This window comes from Cryptomeria japonica, chromosome 4 (assembly GCF_030272615.1).
Source record: "Cryptomeria japonica chromosome 4, Sugi_1.0, whole genome shotgun sequence".
Taxonomy (NCBI): Eukaryota; Viridiplantae; Streptophyta; class Pinopsida; order Cupressales; family Cupressaceae; genus Cryptomeria; species Cryptomeria japonica.
The window spans coordinates 254,445,250-254,465,970 of NC_081408.1; the positions used below are offsets into that span (position 1 = coordinate 254,445,250).

Below are 20,721 nucleotides of genomic sequence, written 5' to 3' on the forward strand. Positions count from 1 at the left end.
TTAGATATATTCTACATATTTATTGTATATTGATTTGGACATGGCATATGCCACATTTTTGTAATACTTGTATTGACTTGGTAGACATGCCTTTTTTAATATATATAAATATCCATATTCAATCCAATAAATGTGTAATGAGTTCATTATTTTGTATTTGTTGTATTTTGTGGTTGTCCTTTTATAAATTTAAATGAATATTTGCATATGTAATCAACAATATGAATATAAACAACAAAAATATATGATATAAAGCATTGCAATTGTGGAATATGATTTGATAAAATTTATAAAATGTTGAATTAACCCTACAAAACTCCTTCTATTCAGTTCATTATTGTGTATTCGTTGTATTTGGTGGTTGCCCTTTTATAAATTTAAATGAATATTTGCATATGTAATTAACAATATGAATATAAACAACAAAAATCGACAATATGAATATAAACAACAATGTGTTTGGTGCAAGAGCACCCTCATGCTCGCAATGGTAAAATTTTGTTCGTCATGTGCACAAACCGACATCACGAGTGCGTCTAGGTGGGTAGGTTTATGCTAGGCATGGCTCTATCGTGCATCCCAAAGCATCAGAACGTTGAGAGTCATACCCTACCGGTGCGGTCTCTCAAGTGCCCTGAGTCCAAAAAATTATCAAAATTTGACACAATGTTTCTTCCAATCCATGACACATTTTGTCGATCTGTTTGATCTCGTGGGGTCGTGTGAGGCTCCTCTACAATGTCCTATCTTGATTTTCGACGACTCGGAGCCATTTTCAATTAGTAGCAATTTTTCACCTACTCAAAAAATCGTCAGTTGCTTGCAAGGAAAAGTTGCAAGATTCGCTAGAACTGATTCTGTTCATCATGTGCACAAACCAATGTCACGAGCACGTTTGGGTGGGCAGGTTTACGCTAGGCATGGTTGTGTCATGCATGTTCCTTCTTCATTGTTCTCTTCTACAACAACTGCATACACATGACTTGCATTTTATAAAGTGTTAATTAATACCAAAAATAAAGTATGATGTACAACAAAATGAACCAAAAAGAATACTTGCAAAAAAATTAACTCAAAAAATCACCTAAATCCACTAGGTCAGATACATGGTCAAAATCCACTGATGTCTCCATTTGGCTCAATTGTAGTGCTTTGTGAATTTGATATGAATCAATGGGAACCAATGGTCTACAAGACCATTTGTCAACCCACTCTTCTGATTCACATTCTTCCCACAAACAATACACGCATGAAGAGCAAAAACATACCATCTGTCTCATATAAATTACTAGTGAACTTGAATTTGAACTCATAAATGAGTGCATATCACTCAATCATACAACTGTACAACAATCTAGATAGTTTTCAATGTTAGATTCAATAATCAACAAAAAATATCTACAAACCAATGACGTACCTAGATTACTTGGACCCATCGTAGACTTACACCATCGCACAATTGTTTCTGCATCTACCAACTCAGCACCACCTTCGTACTTCAATTCTTCCCTAGCTAGGGCTCTTTTCACATGTGCTTCTACACCATCGTGCTCTCCCTTACCATGTCCAACCTGAGTGAAATTCCAAAAATGTTGTACACCGCTTGTCACATGCATCCTTGTCAACCAATAAAACATCCTTCCATTCTTGAATTGTATGGTGCAATTATCTAACTATATTAAGTGTCAGTTGTATTGTATGTTCCTTTCCCTTAAACTATCATAGAAACTTTAAAGCATCCTTGTACAAACTCTGATGAATGAGTGCGATCATCACTTATGTAGAAGTGATACTCTCTTACAACCTTTCTATCCTCCTCTGTGCTATCATCTACATGCATGAATGCTATGTGTACAAAAATAGAAACTTGTGTAGAGTGATAATACAAGGATTGCACTTCATTTTGAGGTTGTAGTGTATAATTTTCAGAAAAATCAATGATAGAGACAATGGTGCCAAGAGGAAATGTGTCCTTACACAACTTTAATTTCTCATCTAACCATTGAGCTCTATGCGTATGCATTATGTACTCATAAACTAGTTTCTCTTGAAACATTTTCATAAATTGAGCTACACATATATCATTTTTCACTAGCTCACATCTCTTCAAATATTTTCCAACTTTAACTCCATATGTGTCTATCTTGTATTTTCTGAAAGAAACTAGTTTCGTACCAATTTCATGTGTGCTCTCCAAATGTATGCATCTTGGTAAATGTTGCAAACCACCACATATAGCACAAGAACCTTCCAAACAAGGCATCTTATAATCAATGCAACCACCAAAATGAAGGGAGAGGGAGAGAGAGGAGAGGGAGAGAGAGAGGGGGAGAGAGAGAGAGAGAGAAGAGGGGGGTGGGAGAGGGAGAGAGAGGGAGAGGAGAGGGGAGAGGGAGAGAGAGGGAGAGAGGGATAGGAGAGGGGGGAGAGAGAGGGAGGAGACAGAGAGAGGGAGAGAGGGAGAGAAGATGGAGAGAAGAGAGAGGTAAAGGGAGGAAGAGAGGGAGAGAAGAGGGGGGAGGAAGGTAGAGAGAGAGAGAGAAAGAGAGAGAGAGAGAGAGAGAGAGGGTGGGAGAGGGAGAGAGGGAATGAGGGAGAGGGAGAGAGAGGGAGAGAGGGAGAGAAGGAGAGAAGAGGGGGAAAGGGAGGGAGAGGGAGGGAGAGGGGAGAGGGAGAGAGAGGGAGAGGAGAGGGGAGAGGGAGAGAGGGAGAGAGGGAGAGAAGATGGGGGGAAGGGAGAGGTAGACGGAGGGAGAGAGGGAGAGAAGATGGGGGAGGGAAGGTAGAGAGAGGGAAGGAGAGAGAGAGAGGGAGAGAGAGAGGGGAGAGAGAGAGAGGGAGGGAGAGAGGGAGAGAAGAGGGGGGAGGGAAGGTAGAGAGAGAGAGAGAGGGGGGGGTGGGAGAGAAGAAGTGGTATGGAGGGAGAGAGAGAGAGAGAGAGAGAGAGAGAGAGAGAGAGAGAGAGAGAAGGGGGTGGGATAGAAAGAGAGGGAAGGAGGGAGAGGGAGAGAGGGAGAGAGGGAGAGAAGGAGAAAAGAGGGGGGAAGGGAGGGAGAGGGAGGGAGAGGGCAGAGGAGAGGGGAGAGGGAGAGAGAGGGAGAGATGGAGAGAAGATGAGGGGAAGGGAGAGGTAATTGGAGGGACAAAGGGAGAGAAGAGGGGGGTGGGAAGGTAGAGAGAGGGAAGGATGGAGGGAGAGAGAGAGAGAGAGAGAGAGAGAGAGAGAGAGAGAGAGAGAGAGAGGGGGGGGGGAGAGTAGGGGGGAGGGAAAGAGGAGGGGTCTTAAGGGGTCACATGATACCATATGACCTCTTAGGAAACAATACGACCTCTTAGAGAGAATGAGAGAGAGAGAGGTAGAGGGAGGGAGAGGGAGAGAGGGAGAGGGAGAGGGGGAGAGTAGGGGGGAGGGAAAGAGGAGGGGTCTTAAGGGGTCACAGGATACCATATGACCTCTTAGGAAACAATACAACCTCTAATGACACCTAAGGGGTCATTAGGTGGGATACCCACCACTATCATTCTACAGGACATCATTTGTGTTACTCTCCCTCTTTCTCTTCCTACCTGTTGTTTTCTTCTGAAAAACATATTGCAGGTAGAGAGAGATGGAGAGAGAGAGAGATAGAGAGAGATAGGGGAGGGAAGGTAGAGAGAGGGAGAGAGGTAGAGGGAGAGAGAAGAGGGGGGGTGGGAGAGAAGAAGGGGTATGGAGAGAGAGAGAGAGAGGGAGAGAGGTAGAGGGAGGGAGAGGGAGATACTGAGAGGGAGAGGGGGAGAGTAGGGGGGAGGGAAAGAGGAGGGGTCTTAAGGGGTCACAAGATACCATATGACCTCTTAGGAAACAATATGACCTCTAATGACACCTAAGGGGTCATATGGTGGGCTAATAAATGATATATTAAATTTAAAGTTATAAATAGAATATCATACAACGAGACTCCAAGCGAACAAACAATGAGGCTTCACTAAAAAGCAAGTGTAAGAGCTTGACCTAACCCTAAGAGTACTACCTAAGTTCTAAACATATGATGCTATTAAATTTGCAAGGTTATAATTAAGACTGATCTCAATTGTGACTATAGGAATTACACACTTGCGTTCCAAACTGTTTGACAAGTGATGATCATCATATACTACCATTGACATGCATACAACAAACTTTAATTTCTTTAGGTGACAGGCGTTGTGTAACAACAATGGAACTCTCGTATACCCACCACTATCATTCTACAGGACATCATCTATGTTACTCTCCCTCTTTCTCTTCCTACTTGTTGTTTTCTTCTGAAAAACATATTGTAGGTAGAGAGAGAGGGAGAGAGAGAGGGAGAGAGAGACGAGGGAGGGAAGGTAGAGAGAGGGAGAGAGGTAGAGGGAGGGAGGGAGAGAGAGAGAGAAGAGGGGGGTGGGAGAGAAGAAGGGGTATGGAGGAAAGGAGAGAGAGAGAGAGAGAGAGAGAGAGAGAGAGAGAGAGGGAGAGGGAGGGAGAGGGGGAGAGAGAGAGGGAGAGGGGTAGAGTAGTGGGAAGGGAAAGAGGAGGGGTCTTAAAGGGTCATAGGATACCATATGACCTCTTAGGAAACAATACGACCTCTAATGAAACCTAAGGCGTCATATGGTGGGCTAATAAAATGATATATTAAATTTAAATTTATGAATAGAACATCATACAATGAGACTCCAAGCGAACAAATAACAAGGCTTCACTAAAAAGCAAGTGTAAGAGCTTGACCTAACCCTAAGAGTACTACCTAAGTTCTAAAACATATGATGCTATTAAATTTGCAAGGTTATAAGACTGATCTCAATTGTGACTATAGGAATTACACACTTGATTTCTTTCATGGGTATGTACCATTCCAAGCTATTTGACAAGTGATGATCATCATATACTACCACTGCCATGCATAAAACAAACTTTAATTTCTTTAGGTGACAAGCATTGTGTAACAACATGGGAACTCTCGCATACCCACCACTATCATTCTACAGGACATCATTTGTGTTACTCTCCTTCTTTCTCTTCCTACCTTTTGTTTTCTTTTGAAAAACATATTGCAGGTACTCTGACTCATCATGTTGCTTTGTTGACACTATTTTCCACATCTGCTCTGCTCATTAAAAACACATTTGAGAAGAATATTGCTATAGGTTTCCTTGTTTGTCACGGTAATATACCTATGGTTCAATTTCAAACCCTATTCCTCTTATTCAATATACACACAAAAATCCAACAATCAATTTTTTTAGGAGCGGATGCATGATAAAAATCAAAGAGGAAGTTGCAGACAAGAAATAAATTCACTTACTTCTATAGAAGTGCAGACATAGTTGTAGTGAGGTATGGAGGGAGAGAAGAAGAGAAAGAGGGATGGGGTATGGAGAGAGAGAGAGAGAGAGAGAGAGAGAGAGAGAGAGACCTTGTATGCATTTGAGAGGGAGAGACGATACACTTACATGTGTATATATATGTTTAATATATTATTTATATACATATATTATATGTATATAAACATATTATATATACAATGTCATATTATACAAATATTATACATAGAATGTCATATTATACAATAGCGCGTACGCACTGTTTATAGTAAAGATAGCATGTACATGTTGTTTATAGGGAAACAAGCATGTACGTGTTGCTTACACTATAAGTACCCCGTATGCACTTTTTAAACCATAAGTACCCTGTATGCGCTTTTGATTGTTTAGGCTTGGAAATAGGCCTGGATGACAAAGCTATGGATTGGAAGTTTGATTTCCCTCCATTTCTCTCATTTTTGACGTGTTTTATTTTATCAACTTGGTTTATTGACTTTGTCATCATTAGGTTTACACTTCATAAAGTGGGTATTTCTAAAATTGCCACCATATTTTCACCCATCTTCTGAGCTTTCTAACCATATAATTTGTTTTCAATTTGAACAACAATAACATATTATTATTGAATTTCCTTTACTAGTGTCTCCATAGTTCTCACAGACATAAGTGCACCATTTTTTGAATAAATTTTGCTATACGTATCCAAATTTAAAAAACTTTATATATTATTGTAGTGCACTTGATTATTTACAATTTTAAAAAAAAAATTATATTTTCAATTTGTTTAGTGCAACTTATGCTTTGCACACGAACAGGTACCGAATTTTCAGGATGTGCTAGATTGGAAAAATCATTAAAAAAAAAAATACTCAACAAAAAATTACAAAAAAATACACATCTTCTAGTTCTCACTCTTAACTATCTTTTTGCCAAAGGATTTGTCAAAATACTAAATCTAACTATGACTTTTTTGATGCATATGTCAGACACTATGTTATGTTTTTCAGAAAAAAATAGGGTCAGGTTCGTGCACGAAAGATTTGACCCCCTTAATATTATCCAATTTTGAAAAATTTTAGTAGTTTGGAAACTAAATTTAGAGTACTACAATATTTGTTCTTTGATTATCTTCATATCTTGAGTGGATGACTTTCAAATTTTGCCTCCAAGTTTAGGTTGACCTGATTTTAGAAAAAAAAAGTGTCCACTTATACCCCCCCTTTTGACCACCATCTTTGTGCACTTACTTGGTTCAGAATAAAGTAGAATTGAGATTTGCTTCAAATGCAGTGTAGCACATGTCAGTGGAAGTGGTGATACTTAAAGTAAAGAGGTGTGATTAAAGAAGGTGGTGAAATAGTCAAACTGAGTGGTGTGTAGTTACAGAATCCCTACTAAGAGGTAGAGAGAAGAAGAGATAATTAGATATTAAGAAGCAGAGATAGAGCATATAGAGCAATAGAAGAGAGGTGAGATTGAAGCCCAAGAAGAGAGGAGAAGAAGAAGAGTGAGATGACAAAGAGAGAGCAGTGAGTAGTTGTAGAACCAGAAACAAAGTGCAGAAAGCCAAAATAATTAGAGGCAACAAGTTTTTGAGTAAAGGCAGAGAGAGCAGCAGAATGAGATTAGAGTTGAACAAGGTGCAAAGAGGAGAAAGAAAGAAAAGGGGGGACAACCAGTAAGGTGTTACAAAACTTCATTTGTAGCAAGGTTCCTAACTTGTAATTGAATCCATATTCATTGTAATCTATGAGTGGGTGCTCAGAGCAGGGGTTGGTGCTCCTTTGGGTTGAAACCCCATAAACTGTAGGGGTTGGTGTTCCTTGGGTTGGTTCCCTAAAGCTAGGTGTTGGCTCTCCTTGGGTTGTTGCCCTAAATTTTGTAATTAGTTTTACCTGTGAGGATGGATTGGAGCAGTAGACTCCAACAACATTTCTCATTGAGGTTTTTTCCCACCATGGGATTTCCTCGTATGCAATTGTGTTATGGGTTGCCTCTCATGTGCTTGTGATTATTTGTTTAATATCTCTATTAATGGTTTTATGATTAAAGTGATTGTTTCTTATTTCTTTAGAAAGTAAATTTATTTATTGATTATCACTAATTGACCCCTCTCTCAGTGGTCCATTGTGTTCCAAGACATATTACGTGGATAAAGAATGTAAAGTTTCTGACTTGATTTTTGAATAAGGGTGATTTATTTCTCGATGTGGAAATCTAATGAGTTGATAACCTTATACATAAGTAAAAGGTGGTAAATTTATAAATTCATTCTTTATTCTAAGGGATTAACTAGAAAAATGGTAAGTTGGAAGGCTAGCATGTTTGTTGGGGAAGATGAAATTCTAGAAATTCAATTATTTGTATTTTCGAATTCCTTGGACCAACATTTGATATGGATTACTCTCTTGCATTAAAATTGTATGGTACTTTCTTATAAAGATCATCTTTCCATAGCCCAACCTAATTTGAACTAGATCCAAAGAGAGAAAGAAGACATTTTTTTTCAATTGAATAGGGTTGCATGGAGAGAAAAATGAAATTACATTGAATACAAAAGGATAACTTCATTTTTGGAGCAAGAAGAAAGACCAACCAAAGTTCACAATCAACTTCCACAGAGGGAAATTGTTGCAACTAGAAATCCTTCACCTACGGCAATTAACCTAGTGCTTAGCCAAGTTGATGTGTTATAGAAGGGCTCTCCCAAGAGAAGGTGTTGCTCCCATACTTCTGCTTGACCCGATATTGGTTGAAGACTCATAGGAAGATATCTTTTCCAAATTGACTACCCTAGCTTAGAAATGCAAAAGGATCTATGTAGAATACATAAGGATTATATTTGTGTTGGAAGAAGAGAATTCCAAGACCAAAATGCATGACGCCCAACTCCAGTTGACAATCTTGGTAGAAAGGAACCCTACATCTCCCGTTAACTAATAATTCTTGCTCTCTAGACTTATGGTTATGTGATATAGGTCACGCCCTTATGAGCCATTTTTTATTTTTATTTTGGGTAGTTGTTCAATTATTTTCTTGAAATGATCACTTTCAAAGACTTTTATTTTCAAATGATGGCTAATTGTGGTCTATTTATGTTAGATTTTATGTAGGGATGAAGGGAGGAGTTTTTCTTTTAACTGATTTTAAAAATGGTCTTCATAAGAGTTTTCAAATAGATTTTTAAATGGAAATATGGATGCAATTGCATGGATCATAAACTTTGACTAACAACTGGTGAATTGTGTTATTCTTCTTATGTTGAAATATTATGCATTTGGATTATCTTTCTTATAATCTATTGGATAAAAACTAGAATTTGCATGTGCATATTACAGTGAAATTAAGCTTTGAATGAATGGAATAGTAATGTCCTCATTCTATAAATCTTAATATGATAGAATCATTGTATTATATTCAATTATGTTATTTTCAAAATCTTTCTCCTTTTCCTTTTATGAGTTTACTAATTAAAAAGCACTACTTTTCTTTCTAGTAACAAGCATATCCAAAAAGAAAATCAAATTATCTCTTAAAAGGGAGTTGTACCTCTAAAATTCAAAGGAAGGTTGCTAATTTAAATAGAAATTTATCTAAATATTAGTTTCTGATTTGTCTTTCCTTTTGGCATAGCAAGTTATTTTCATAATTGTTTTTAAAGGACAAATCCATCAACCAATAGATTTTTGGCAACTCTACTAGGGAATATGAACATGTCACTACTGTTATTCCACCCATTATATATACTAATGCCTTCCCAAAATAGTTTAGTTGGTGACTCTATTTGATTAAAGATCTCAAAAAAAAATTCAAGACTTAACAAACTTAATTTGAACCCACAATAGTGGGTTACACTTTTTAACCAATGTTGACACTGCAATAATCATTTTCAAGAAAAACTTCAGATTCAGACATGTATTACTACTAAACCATAAGGAATTTGTAGATTATGTGAACTAGTGATTTGTGTCATTTTGTATGTAGATTCTAAAAATAGTTTTTGGTAATTTTTAGAATCAATTTGCTTCCATTTTTCTATCTCCCTCGAAAACTAGTTTTTTTTCAAAAAACAACATTTTAAAAGAGTGATACTCACTCTATATAGCATAACTTTTTTTCTATAATAGATATGAATGTGATTCTCAAATTTGGTTTTGTAACATCGATATCTAGTTTTTTCAATTGGTTTTGTAATAGTATCTTCAATATTTCATATTTTATTAAGATTTGAAGTCGAGCTAACTATAATTTTAACATATGTCCATTTGATATTACATAACTTGTTGTATAGGTAAGGAAAATGAATTTTATTTTTTTGTTGGAAAGAGGACTTCAATAACTAGTGCATAAATTTTTTAGATAATTTTTTGGGTGACATTTACTATTTTCATAAGCATTGAACTCAGAGGCTAATGTTTAGTGTGAAACCTATGTTTAGTTAATCTAAAAAAAAATCTTAATAAACTCAATACATAATAAAATAATAATCATCACAAAACTCGCTTTAAGTACTACCTACATGGATTTGGGTTTGTCAAAATTAATCCATTTGAGCACCCAAATTAAGCTTCAAAGGCCAATTTTTTGTAGAAATCGAGGGGTTTTGGGGAGAGGCATCTAGGAAGCACTTTCAATAGAACATATGTTCTATAAAAAGGGGTTTGATCGAACCCCCTAATGCAAATTTTGTATTTTATGCTTTTCTGGTTTCGATCGGAAGTGGGTTTCAATCCAATGTGTTTTTTGCATTCGATCGAAAGGGGGTTTCGATAGAACATGGCTAAAATTGATTTTTGGATAAAAGAGTCAATTTATTTTATCCGAAAAAGTGTAACCCACTATTGTGGGTTCAAGTTTGACCTAAAATTAAACTTGTGCCAAAAATTAGAGAAATCTTGGCTAAAGATGACCAAATGCTTCAGTTTTATTGGAATGCTCTCAAAGAAAGTATTTGAGAAGCTAGAAAATAAAAATTGTATTCGTCTAAGGATTATAGATCCACATTATTGCTCGAGAGTTTGAATCATGGGTATTATTTACTTAATGATTTTAAATAATTGAAAACTGTAGTAAGAAAATTAAAGGTACTAAAGGAGGAACCAAAAAAAGAAAAAGATTCATATAATTTTACCTTTCTTGGTGACCAAGGTTCTTCATTAACAATGGTTGAACCTGACAAGTTTTTATCATCCAATTAGCAACAAAAGAAGATCTTGAGTTGGTTCAAAAATAATAGACCAAAAGCTTCCATAACACAAATGGAATTAGGACAACTTGAGAAGTCATTTATTTCCCCTAAAAGAGAGGTACTGTCAAAAACTCCAAGTACCTTATTCAAAATTAGGGCTTGAAGAAGTCATTGGGTGACTTTTTATGTGGGATTATTGGTGAACATGGTCACATCACCAAAGTGGAAATCGACACAATCTCTAAGGAATTTAATGACACCAAAGAAAGAAAAAATAGTATTACATCTAAAATCTTGTCTTCCTTTGAACTAGAATCTTTTTCTTTTGTATCGATGAAGAATGTTTGGGAAACCAAAAGATGGATTCCATCCCCGTAGGTGTCGAGGAGATTTTTAGATCATTCTCTTGACATAGAAATTTTATCTTTGATGATATTTGTTCAATGAATAATGAGACTCAAATGGAGATCAGGGATGTAATAAGAGTAGAAGAGGCTAAACAATCAAAATTTTACATTAAGCATTGTATGTGCCCTGAATATTTGTCTTTCAAATTTTGTGATGAAGGAAAGGAATTTCCAAAAGGGGTAATATACCCCTCTTTTGAGAATTATATTTATGAAGTAGTATGCAAGTCCAAAAGGCTTCATTAGAGTTCCTTGTCACTGATAATTCAGGTTCGTTAGATGAAACAAATAAAATTGAAAAGATTCATGACCTAGTTATCAAGCCCAATAAAATTGTTAGTGAATTATCCTCCCCATTCACTTATGTTTCCTATGATAGTTTTCTTTGTGCAAAAGAAGAAGAAATTTTTGAAGTGAAATTTAATCCCATGATATAATAATGTGTTTTTTAAACCCTAAGGATGTGTCCACGCATCTAGAGATCCCTCTAATCACTTACCCATGTGGAAGTGATAAATTTGTAACTGAAATCCAACCTATACAATATGTTTTCTCGACAAATCCCTATAATTTCCAAGTTATTCTTGACATGGTACACCCTCTTCCTTTTCACGCTTTAGGGGAGATTGAATCCAGAGGTAGTGGAAAAGATAAGAATTATTCTTCTAAGGGTGAAAAGTATAATAGGAATGATTTCTTAAAAGACCCTCCCTTTTTTGAATACAAGCCTCTAGCTATGACTTTGGTCATAGAGATTTTTCAAAGCATGCACACACTAAAAGAGGAAAAAATTTTGAGGATTCACATGATGTCCAAGGTCACATACATGATCACAAATAAACAAGAGAAGAAGAACATCAAGCACCAAAGTAAGATAAAAAAATTTAATAGTGGATGGCCAAGAAAGATCTAGGAGGGAGGCTTGCTTCATGATCTTGTTGATATACCTGAAATATTGGATGAAAATGCTTCTTACACTAATAACCCCACTGGAGAGCCCAAGAATCATAAATGCACTAAAAAGTTATAAGCTCTAATACTCTAGTTCATTCAAGAAGAAGTAATCAATAACATGAAAAAGGAGGTTGAATTATTTTCATATTCATATATATTTTATGAATAATGGTTGTTTGGATATATTGACTTGACCTGGGGAGCTAAACATGTCAAGGACTCCAAGATTACAAATATAGGAAAAATTTTGCAACTTAGCTCACATTCATCCCATGGTTACGACCTATTACTTCATCATGGAATTTATTTTCCTTAGTTGATCAATGGATTCATGTAATTCATCTAACACTTGTTCCAAGGTAGGAATCTCCTACCACCTTGACTAAAAAATTTTTTTTGTCTATCCCTTGTATTTACACTTTCTTTCTTGAGTTGATTCCCGCTTTGGCATTCTTGTGGTTCTTAGGCTTCTAGTGTTACTTTTTTACCTTTTTGTAATAAGGTCTTTGGACAAGGATCTTGGATTCTTTGCATCCTTTCTTAGTCCTTGTCTCCATTGAGAGCCTATTGTTACCCCTAATTTTAACTTTTATTTTTCCCTTATCAAAAGTTGACTCTTAGTCTCCCACCTTTTATCAATATTTGCATTTGTTGACTAAGTCAGAAGTTTAAGTCTAGCCATTATGGTTCTAAAGTTTTGAAAATCCTTGATTCCCTGAATATCTAAATTGATCTAGCATCGTCAGTCATAAAATAGTGTTTAAGGTATAAAAATTCAGATAGTCAGGGTATTTTTGAACCATGGCATGGGTTCTAAATTTCTAAAAGTCTCCTACTAGTTGATTGCCTTGGAAACCTTGTTTGTTTGTGATAGTTGTCTTTAGATGGTTCTAAATTTTTTCAATCACCTGACCACTTTAAATCCATCTTGCCACCCAAGTTGATATCGTATTTGTTGGTAATTTTTTTATCCTCATGCAAAAGATCGGGCACCTTTCCAACCACTAAACTACATGAAATTTTTTAATTTTTGAGATGCAATACATTCAAAGATATGGGAAGTACATCTTCTTAATGACGGATTGGGTAGCTAAAGAATGTAAAGCTACTAACATGATTTTTGAGGAAGGGTGATATTATTTCTTGTTGTCAAAATAAAATGAGTTAATAACCCAATACATAAGTGAAAGGTGATAAATTTTCAAATTCTATAATAAGTTTACAAGCTAGCATCTTTGTTGGGGAAGTGGAAATTCTATAATTTCAATTATTTCCATTTCAGTTTCCTCAAACCAACATTCAACATGGGTTACTCTCTTTCCTTAAAATAGTATGATACTTCCTCATGAAGATTATCTTTCCATAGGGAAACTTGATTTGAATTGGATGCAAAGAAAGAAGGAAGACAGTGTTGCTCAATTGAATAGCATTGAGTGGAGAGAAAAAGCCAATTATGTTGAATATAGAATGATAACTTCCTTTTTCGAGCAATAAGAAAGATGCACTGCAGTTTATAATCAACTTTTGTAGAGGGAAATTGTTGCAGCTAGAAATCCCACACCTGAGGAAAATTAATCCAATGCTTATCCAAATCAACGTGGTATAGAATGGTTCTCCCAAGAGAAGGTGTTGCACCCATACTTTAACCCAACCCAATATTGGTTGAAGACCCGCAGGAGGATATCCTTTCTAGATTGACTACCCTGTCTTGGAAATGCAGAAGGAGCTATACAAACTACATATGAGGATTATCTTTGTGTTGGAAGAAGAGGAGGCAAAGGAAAAAATGCATGATTCCTAGCATTGAGAGGAGAGAAAAAGACAATTGTGTTGAATATAGAAAGATAACTTCCTTTTTCGACCAAGAAGAAGCAGCTAGAAATCCCACACCTGAGGAAAATTAATCCAATTCTTATCCAAATCAACATGGTATAGAATGGTTCTCCCAAGAGAAGGTGTTGCACCCATACTTTAGCCCAACCCAATATTGGTTGAAGACCCACATGAGGATATCCTTTCTAGATTGACTACCTTGGCTTGGAAATGCACAAGCAGCTATACAAACAACATATGAGGATTATCTTTGTGTTGGAAGAAGAGGAGGCAAAGGACGAAATGCATGATTCCTAGCTCTAGTTGGCAATCTTGGTAGAAAGGAACCTTGTGCCTCCCTTTAAATGATAAGTCGTACCCTCTAGGGTTATGGTTAGGTGATGTAGGTCAGGCCCTTATGAGCCATTTTTATTTTTATTTTGGGTAATTGTTCAGTTTTTTTCTTGAAACGGTCACTTTCAAAAATGTTGAGGCTGAGAAACTTGGGATTTTGAAGCAACTTCATTGATATGATTAAAATCTTGTAAGCGAGAAAAATCCATGTCCAATGAAGGGGTCTTAAGAAATTTTACTTGTTCCTCAACCAATAACCTTGATGTTTTTCTTGAGATTGTGAATCAAAGGATTCCTTTGTGTGTGTTTGATCCTCAATAAGAGTATCAACTATCAAAATATAAGTTGAGGGAGGATCTCTATGACTAATACACTTTCCTAATCCCATGAAACTTTATTATATACTTGAAACTTAGAGATAAATGTACTTGTATTCTATTGCAGACATTTTGTATTGACATGACCTTGACTATGACAAACTAAATAAAAATGTCTGAGATTCTCAACAAGAATTTGTTTCTTCCAAACCCCATACTTTTTCTGGATAGATATTACATTTAGAAATAGTTTAGAAACTTCAAGAAGGGTCAAAAACCTTATAGGGTGTTGAATTTTCAAAAAAAGATAAATCTTGAGACAAGAAAATACTCATCTAATTCGTTAGAGTTTCAATCAAGATAATTTTCCTATATTCTAATGGCAATAAAAATAGCTAGATCCTGAAAGGGACAAAATTTATACTTGCTTTTGAGGGGTTAAAATTTGGAGACCAGATTTGGGTAAATATCCTATACCCATGAAAAAACAATGATTTACATTTGAACGAGGACTTATTCTTACAAATTGCTACACAAAACCCCTCCCCCTTATCTATGAAGAAAACTTGCCCCCTTGTCTATGAAGAAAACTTGCTGAGCTCCTATCCAAAAATGATGAACCCAATCAATAAGCTCAAATTTACATGGGGTAAAATTCCAAACCTTAGCAATCACCACTTTCTACTACAAATCTTGCACTTAACCTCGAACGGCATCCTTAGGGAAAGCTACTCGAATGACTCCTTCAGAATCAGTACTACCCACATTGGCTAATGGCAGTGGTTTTTCCAGAGTAATAGTTTCCTGATGAACTTTACGAACCCATCTCTTATTAATGTGTGTTTTGTGATTTTTGTTCTTATTAAAGATGACTCCTTTTAATTTCTTCTTCCTCTTTTTATTTGTCCCTTGCTCAGGCAAGCTACAAAGTGAATTTTTTTATTCTGCGTATTTTGGATTGAAGGGACCTCTGTTATTGTTATGGCGACCATGCGAAGTGCCAAAATGATTAGACCAAAAGTCATCTTGTGCTTGAATATGATTTAGGCTACCTAAGAATCCTTTATTAATTAGGATATTATTAAGAAAAGTTGCAACATTCCTACACTAATTCAATATCTCCTTGAAGGTCAAATCTGCATTGAAATGTACCCCCCTATCTTTGTCTGGTGTGCTCCTTGAAAAATCTCTCGCTGAAGCCAAGATTTCAAAAAGGGTCCATTGGAGGGCATCCTAAACTTGCGAGCATCCTTTGAAAACTTTTTAGTGTAATAAAAATGAAAAAAAATGTTCATTAAATGTTATAAAGTTCATACAAATTCTTTTAGGGAGGAAAGTTAACAAAATAAATGATTGTCTTAGCATCTACCTCAATTCCTCTCTAGTATGTATACAATAAACCTAAATAGGTGTCCAATATCAATATATAAATTTCTTAGGATTTTTAGGATTTTTACGATTTCTATTTACATTTGAAATCGTTGTAATTTTTAAAATATTATCCTCAATTAGTTAAGTTATTCCACTATTTCTCATATTTGATAAACATATCACCCACATATTGTTCTATTAATTTATATATAAGATCATAGAATATCAATGGCATTGCCCTTTGATAAGTAGCTCCTATCTTTTTCAATTAGAATGACATGCTAATATAATAAAATATTTGCCAAGGTATGATAAAATAAATTAATTGTAGCCAAAAAAAATTCACCTTTAAAGAGTAATAATTCATAAATAAAAGCAAACACTATAATCAAGAATCTTAGGAAAGGAGCACCACCCTTACGAGAGTCATTATTTAAATCTCTAATTTTCATGTAGATTCTAATTCTAAGAAATGACCATCCATAACTATTTTTTTGTTGTTTGGTTGTTCTTTGTAATTTTTATCTTAAATTTTTATAAAAAAAATATTTAAAATATCTTCAAAATATTATAATTAATGCTACAATGAGACATGTTCTACTAGCTCAACTCACAAATTTCAAACAAAAACTGAAAAATTCTAATATGATAAAAATTTAAAACATCTCTAATAATTATGATTTATAAAAAGAAATGAAGCAATCTAGTTTAAAATTTTTACATACTTTATATATATATAAAATCTTCACTTAAAATTTAGAAGAAATCATTGATTTCTATTTTTTTAATAATAATTGTGACAAAACATAAAATAAGTTTAACAACTATTCATCATTGAAAAATTATTATAATATAAAATAAATTTAAATTGTATTCATCACTTCAAAGATATAGAAAATAATACTACAATATATTTCATACTTAATAATAATAAAAGCTATATATATCTTTTATTAGATTTATCTTTCTATATAACTAATGTATCTAGATACATCACATCCACATCTCCTTTCCACTCAAAATTTTAAATGTTTTTAATTACAGGAAAAACAGGTTTTGAAGGGACCCCGAAACCCTTTACAAGAGATCCTTAAAAGATAAGAGCATTAAGAAACAAGAAAAGACATTTTGCAAAAAAACCAGCACAGTTCTGGGCAAAAGCCAACATAAAAGCCCAACAAAACCAGCAGCATCCAGCCAAAACAAATTACTTAATGTTTTTAAGGGCATTAGCCAATTTTCCACTAATCCCCTGCATATCTTTGATATTATCCCTGAGCATCGGGATTTTCTTGGAAGAGGCCAATGCAGCTTTCTCACAATTTTAAAATGTTAGGACCTAAGTCATGTCATAATATTATACCATATAGGTAGCACAAGATGAAGATTATTTAATTTGTTCACAATAGACTATACCATCACAAATAGTACATCAGGACATCGTATGTTTTGGATTGGAGAAGAAAGAAAACAAGAAAACTTATTTGGGCTTAGGATGTAGATGTAGACGAACTTCCCCTATTTCTTGAACCAACCATATTTATACATCCTGTATTGTCAAGAAAAGGTGAGATATCTACTGGCAATTGAGTAGTTTTAGGTGTACCAAGAAATGTGCCTTGGATTGTATTTAATCTATCACCTATCTCAATCATATTAGGGCGCTCTGAAGGTGACTCCCTTGTACAAAACAACCCAATTTCTAATAATTAAGTTAGGCATTCCATTATCATTGATTTGTCTGATTCATGAACATCTAGAAGTAGGCAATTATCCAGTACAACTGAGATTCTATTTAGAAAATGTAGTTCTATCCATTTTCGTAGATTCATTCCATCAATGAACATATCATTTGTTGGTCTCTTCTTTGTCAACAACTCCAAAATTAAAATTCCATAACTGTATACATCTCCTTTTGTAGTCAGTTGTCCACCTATTCCATACTCTATAATAACAAATAAAGAAGGATAAATTACTCTCAAGTCATTTGAAGGATTTGATGGTTTATAAGATGAAAAAAAAATCTAGTAAAATACATGTTGCAAGTAATGAGAAATATGTACCTGGTGCAATGTAGCCAATAGATCCTTTAAGTGCATTTATAGAAGTCAAAGAATCTATAGAATTTCTAAAAATAAGATTGGAAAGGCCAAAATCTGCTATATATGAAATCATATCATCTCCTAATAGGACATTGCTAGGCTTGAGATCACAGTGAATCACTTGAACAGAGCAATAATGGTGAAGGTATGCCATTCCTTCTGCTATCTCCATTGCTATCTTTATTCGATTACTCAAATTTAATCTGCATCTATCCCCTTCTGGAGGATACAACCACCTCTCTAAACTTCCATTTGACATGTATGGAAGAATTAAGGCTTTAAAATCAAGGTTGGAGCATGCTGAAATGATTTTAATTACATTACGATGCCGAACTCTCTTCAATGCATTGCATTCTCTACTAAAACTTTTGTGAGCATGTTCATCTTTCAACTTGAGAACTTTAACAGCAATATTTTGACCATTCTTTAGAATCCCTTTATAAACAGACCCAAAACTGCCAATTCCTAAAAGATTTTCAACACTGAACCCACTAGTTGCATCTACAAGTTTTTTATATGAAATTTTTCGAGGCCATACATTGAGAGCAGGGGTACTAAAATGTTTGTATCTATAGGAAAAGGCTACCAATAGAAGAGACATGATCAAAATTGCAATGCCTACTACAGCAGGAATAATCACCTTTTTGGAGAGTAATGGTTGTTTGTGATTGGAATGAGAGCATAGCGGCAAGTTTAACCATCCACCACAGAGACCAAGATTTCCCATTATTTCTGAGGCATCAAGTGTTGCGAAAGCACCTCCTTTTGGGACCTCGCCAGTCAGCCTGTTTGAAGAGAGGTTGAGATGTTGGAGCATTTTCATCTTTTTGAAAGCCACCGGTATTGTACCGGACAAATTATTGTAAGAAATATCCATGTATTGTAGATTTTGCAGATCTGCTAGTGATGCTGGGATTGGCCCCTCAAATGCATTCCAAGAAAGATTTAGATATTCCAAGCCCTTACAGCTTGCCAGTGCACTGGGAATACCACCTGAGAAATTGTTTTGAGAAACATCTATAGCTAAAACCATAACCATTTTGCTCACTTCCAAAATAGAACCTTGCAACAAATTTCTGGAAACGTTAAAATAGAACCGGAGATTTTGAAGACCTACGAATTCAGGAGGAATGTTTCCCGTTCGTTTGTTGTGCGCCAAGTCCACCGTTTGCAAAGTTTTGCACCTTCCCAAACTGGCAGGTATTTTCCCTGATAGTAGATTGTGCTAAAGATAAAGGTCTCTTAATTGTGGAAGGTCGCCAAGACTATCTGGAATTTGCCCTGAAAGCATGTTCTCATTTAGTGCCAACAATCCAAGCCTTTTCGATTGGCCAAAACTTTCTGGAATTCTTCCCTGCAAATTCTTTGCGCCCAAATCTAATCTTTCAAGATTTGGATGTTTACTGAGTCCATAGGGAATGGTCCCATTGAATCGGTTTGCTTCTAAGCCTACTGTCGCCAAGTTTGTGAGGTTACTCATCTCAGCTGGTATGTTCCCCCCAACCTCATTTGAGAATTGAAAGAGGACCAATTGAAGTGGGCAAGACACCAGTGAAATAATTATGTCCCAAATTATGTTCTTCTAGGCTAGAGCAATTAGTTAACACTGTTAAAATAGACAAACCCCTGCTTCCACTCACCAAATGATTTTTCCCTAAAAAGAACCGTGTCAGGTGCTGCATTTTCCCAAATTCTAGGGGTACTGTGCCTGTCAGTTGGTTTTCACTCAAATCCAGTTTTTGGAGGTTAGTCCAATTACCCACTGAGCTGGGTATTTCTCCACTGAGTTGGTTTCCCCACCAATACACATATTGCAACTCTGAGAGCCTTCCAAACTCCCATGGAATTGGGCCGTTTAAGTGGTTCTGACATAGCTGCAACATATAGAGACTAGTGCAATTTGAAAGAGGAACCGGGATTGGCCCTATTAAGTTGACGCCGAAAAGATTAAGCCATTCTAGCTGAATAAGCATTCCCAACTCAGCAGGAATACCACCTTGGAGTCTATTTTTGGCTAAGTCAATGACAGTTAGAGAGGACATGTTTCCGAGGAAAGGCGGGATAAGACCTGTCAATTTGTTTCCTCCTAATGAAATCTTTTCTAAATTTGAAAGAAGACTAATTTCAGAGGGAATGCTTCCACTTAAATTGTTAGACGGCAGTAGGAGAGATTGTAAAGAACGACAGCCTCCGAGAGAGGATGGAATAGGACCTTCCAAATTGTTATCAGACAAGCGAAGCATTCTCAAACGAAATAGCCTTCCAAGCTGATATGGAATAGGGCCCTGGAAGCTGTTATTGTGTAGATTAAGTATTCTAAGGAAGGAAAGATTTCCCAGAAAGGGAGAGATAGGGCCAGCTAATCCTGGCATATCCGTGAGATTCAAGGAAATCACACGCTGTCGACAAGAAGAGCAGGTAACACCAGTCCAATTACAGAAGGTGTGATTGGGAGACCAATCGGACAAGGAATTATATGGATCGAGAGAGATAGCAGATTTGAAAGCCAAGAGAGCTTGTTGATCAGAATAATTAGAAGGCTTTACCATACGAGGAGGCAGTGCAGAGAGACAGAAAAAGAGAAGCAGAGGAATCATCTTCATTCTTAGCTTGCCCACGTAAAAACAAAAAAAATTGAAATAGTTGATAGGATGGTTGGGTTCACTTTTAAATTAGTTACAAGAAATTCTCATAAAAATGTAGTGCGTGAATACGCGCATAACGCGGAGCGCGTGGATTTGATATGACGAGAAGTCCGTGAGTTTCTGTAGGGCGGTGCGACTGTCACGGGGAACAATGAATGGTTGGGAGGCGTCGGAGATTTAGCCTCCGGTCACGTGGGCTGACTCGTATGTCCTTGTACGTGTCAGGTATATGAAGTGCTC

The 20,721-nt window shown here is 35.9% G+C and overlaps 1 protein-coding gene across 1 annotated transcript in view; it reads right to left on the reverse strand.

The window, feature by feature from the left end:
- LOC131065424 (putative leucine-rich repeat receptor-like serine/threonine-protein kinase At2g24130) overlaps window positions 1-20,439 on the reverse strand; it is a 117,372-nt gene extending 96,933 nt beyond the window's left edge. The window contains exons 1-2 of the mRNA XM_059219085.1: window positions 19,461-20,439; window positions 17,798-19,045 (exon numbers count right to left, since the gene is read on the reverse strand). Coding sequence (XP_059075068.1) covers window positions 17,798-19,045; window positions 19,461-20,439 — 2,227 coding nt within the window. The remainder of the gene's footprint in view (window positions 1-17,797; window positions 19,046-19,460) is intronic.
- Window positions 20,440-20,721: the final 282 nt, after the last annotated feature.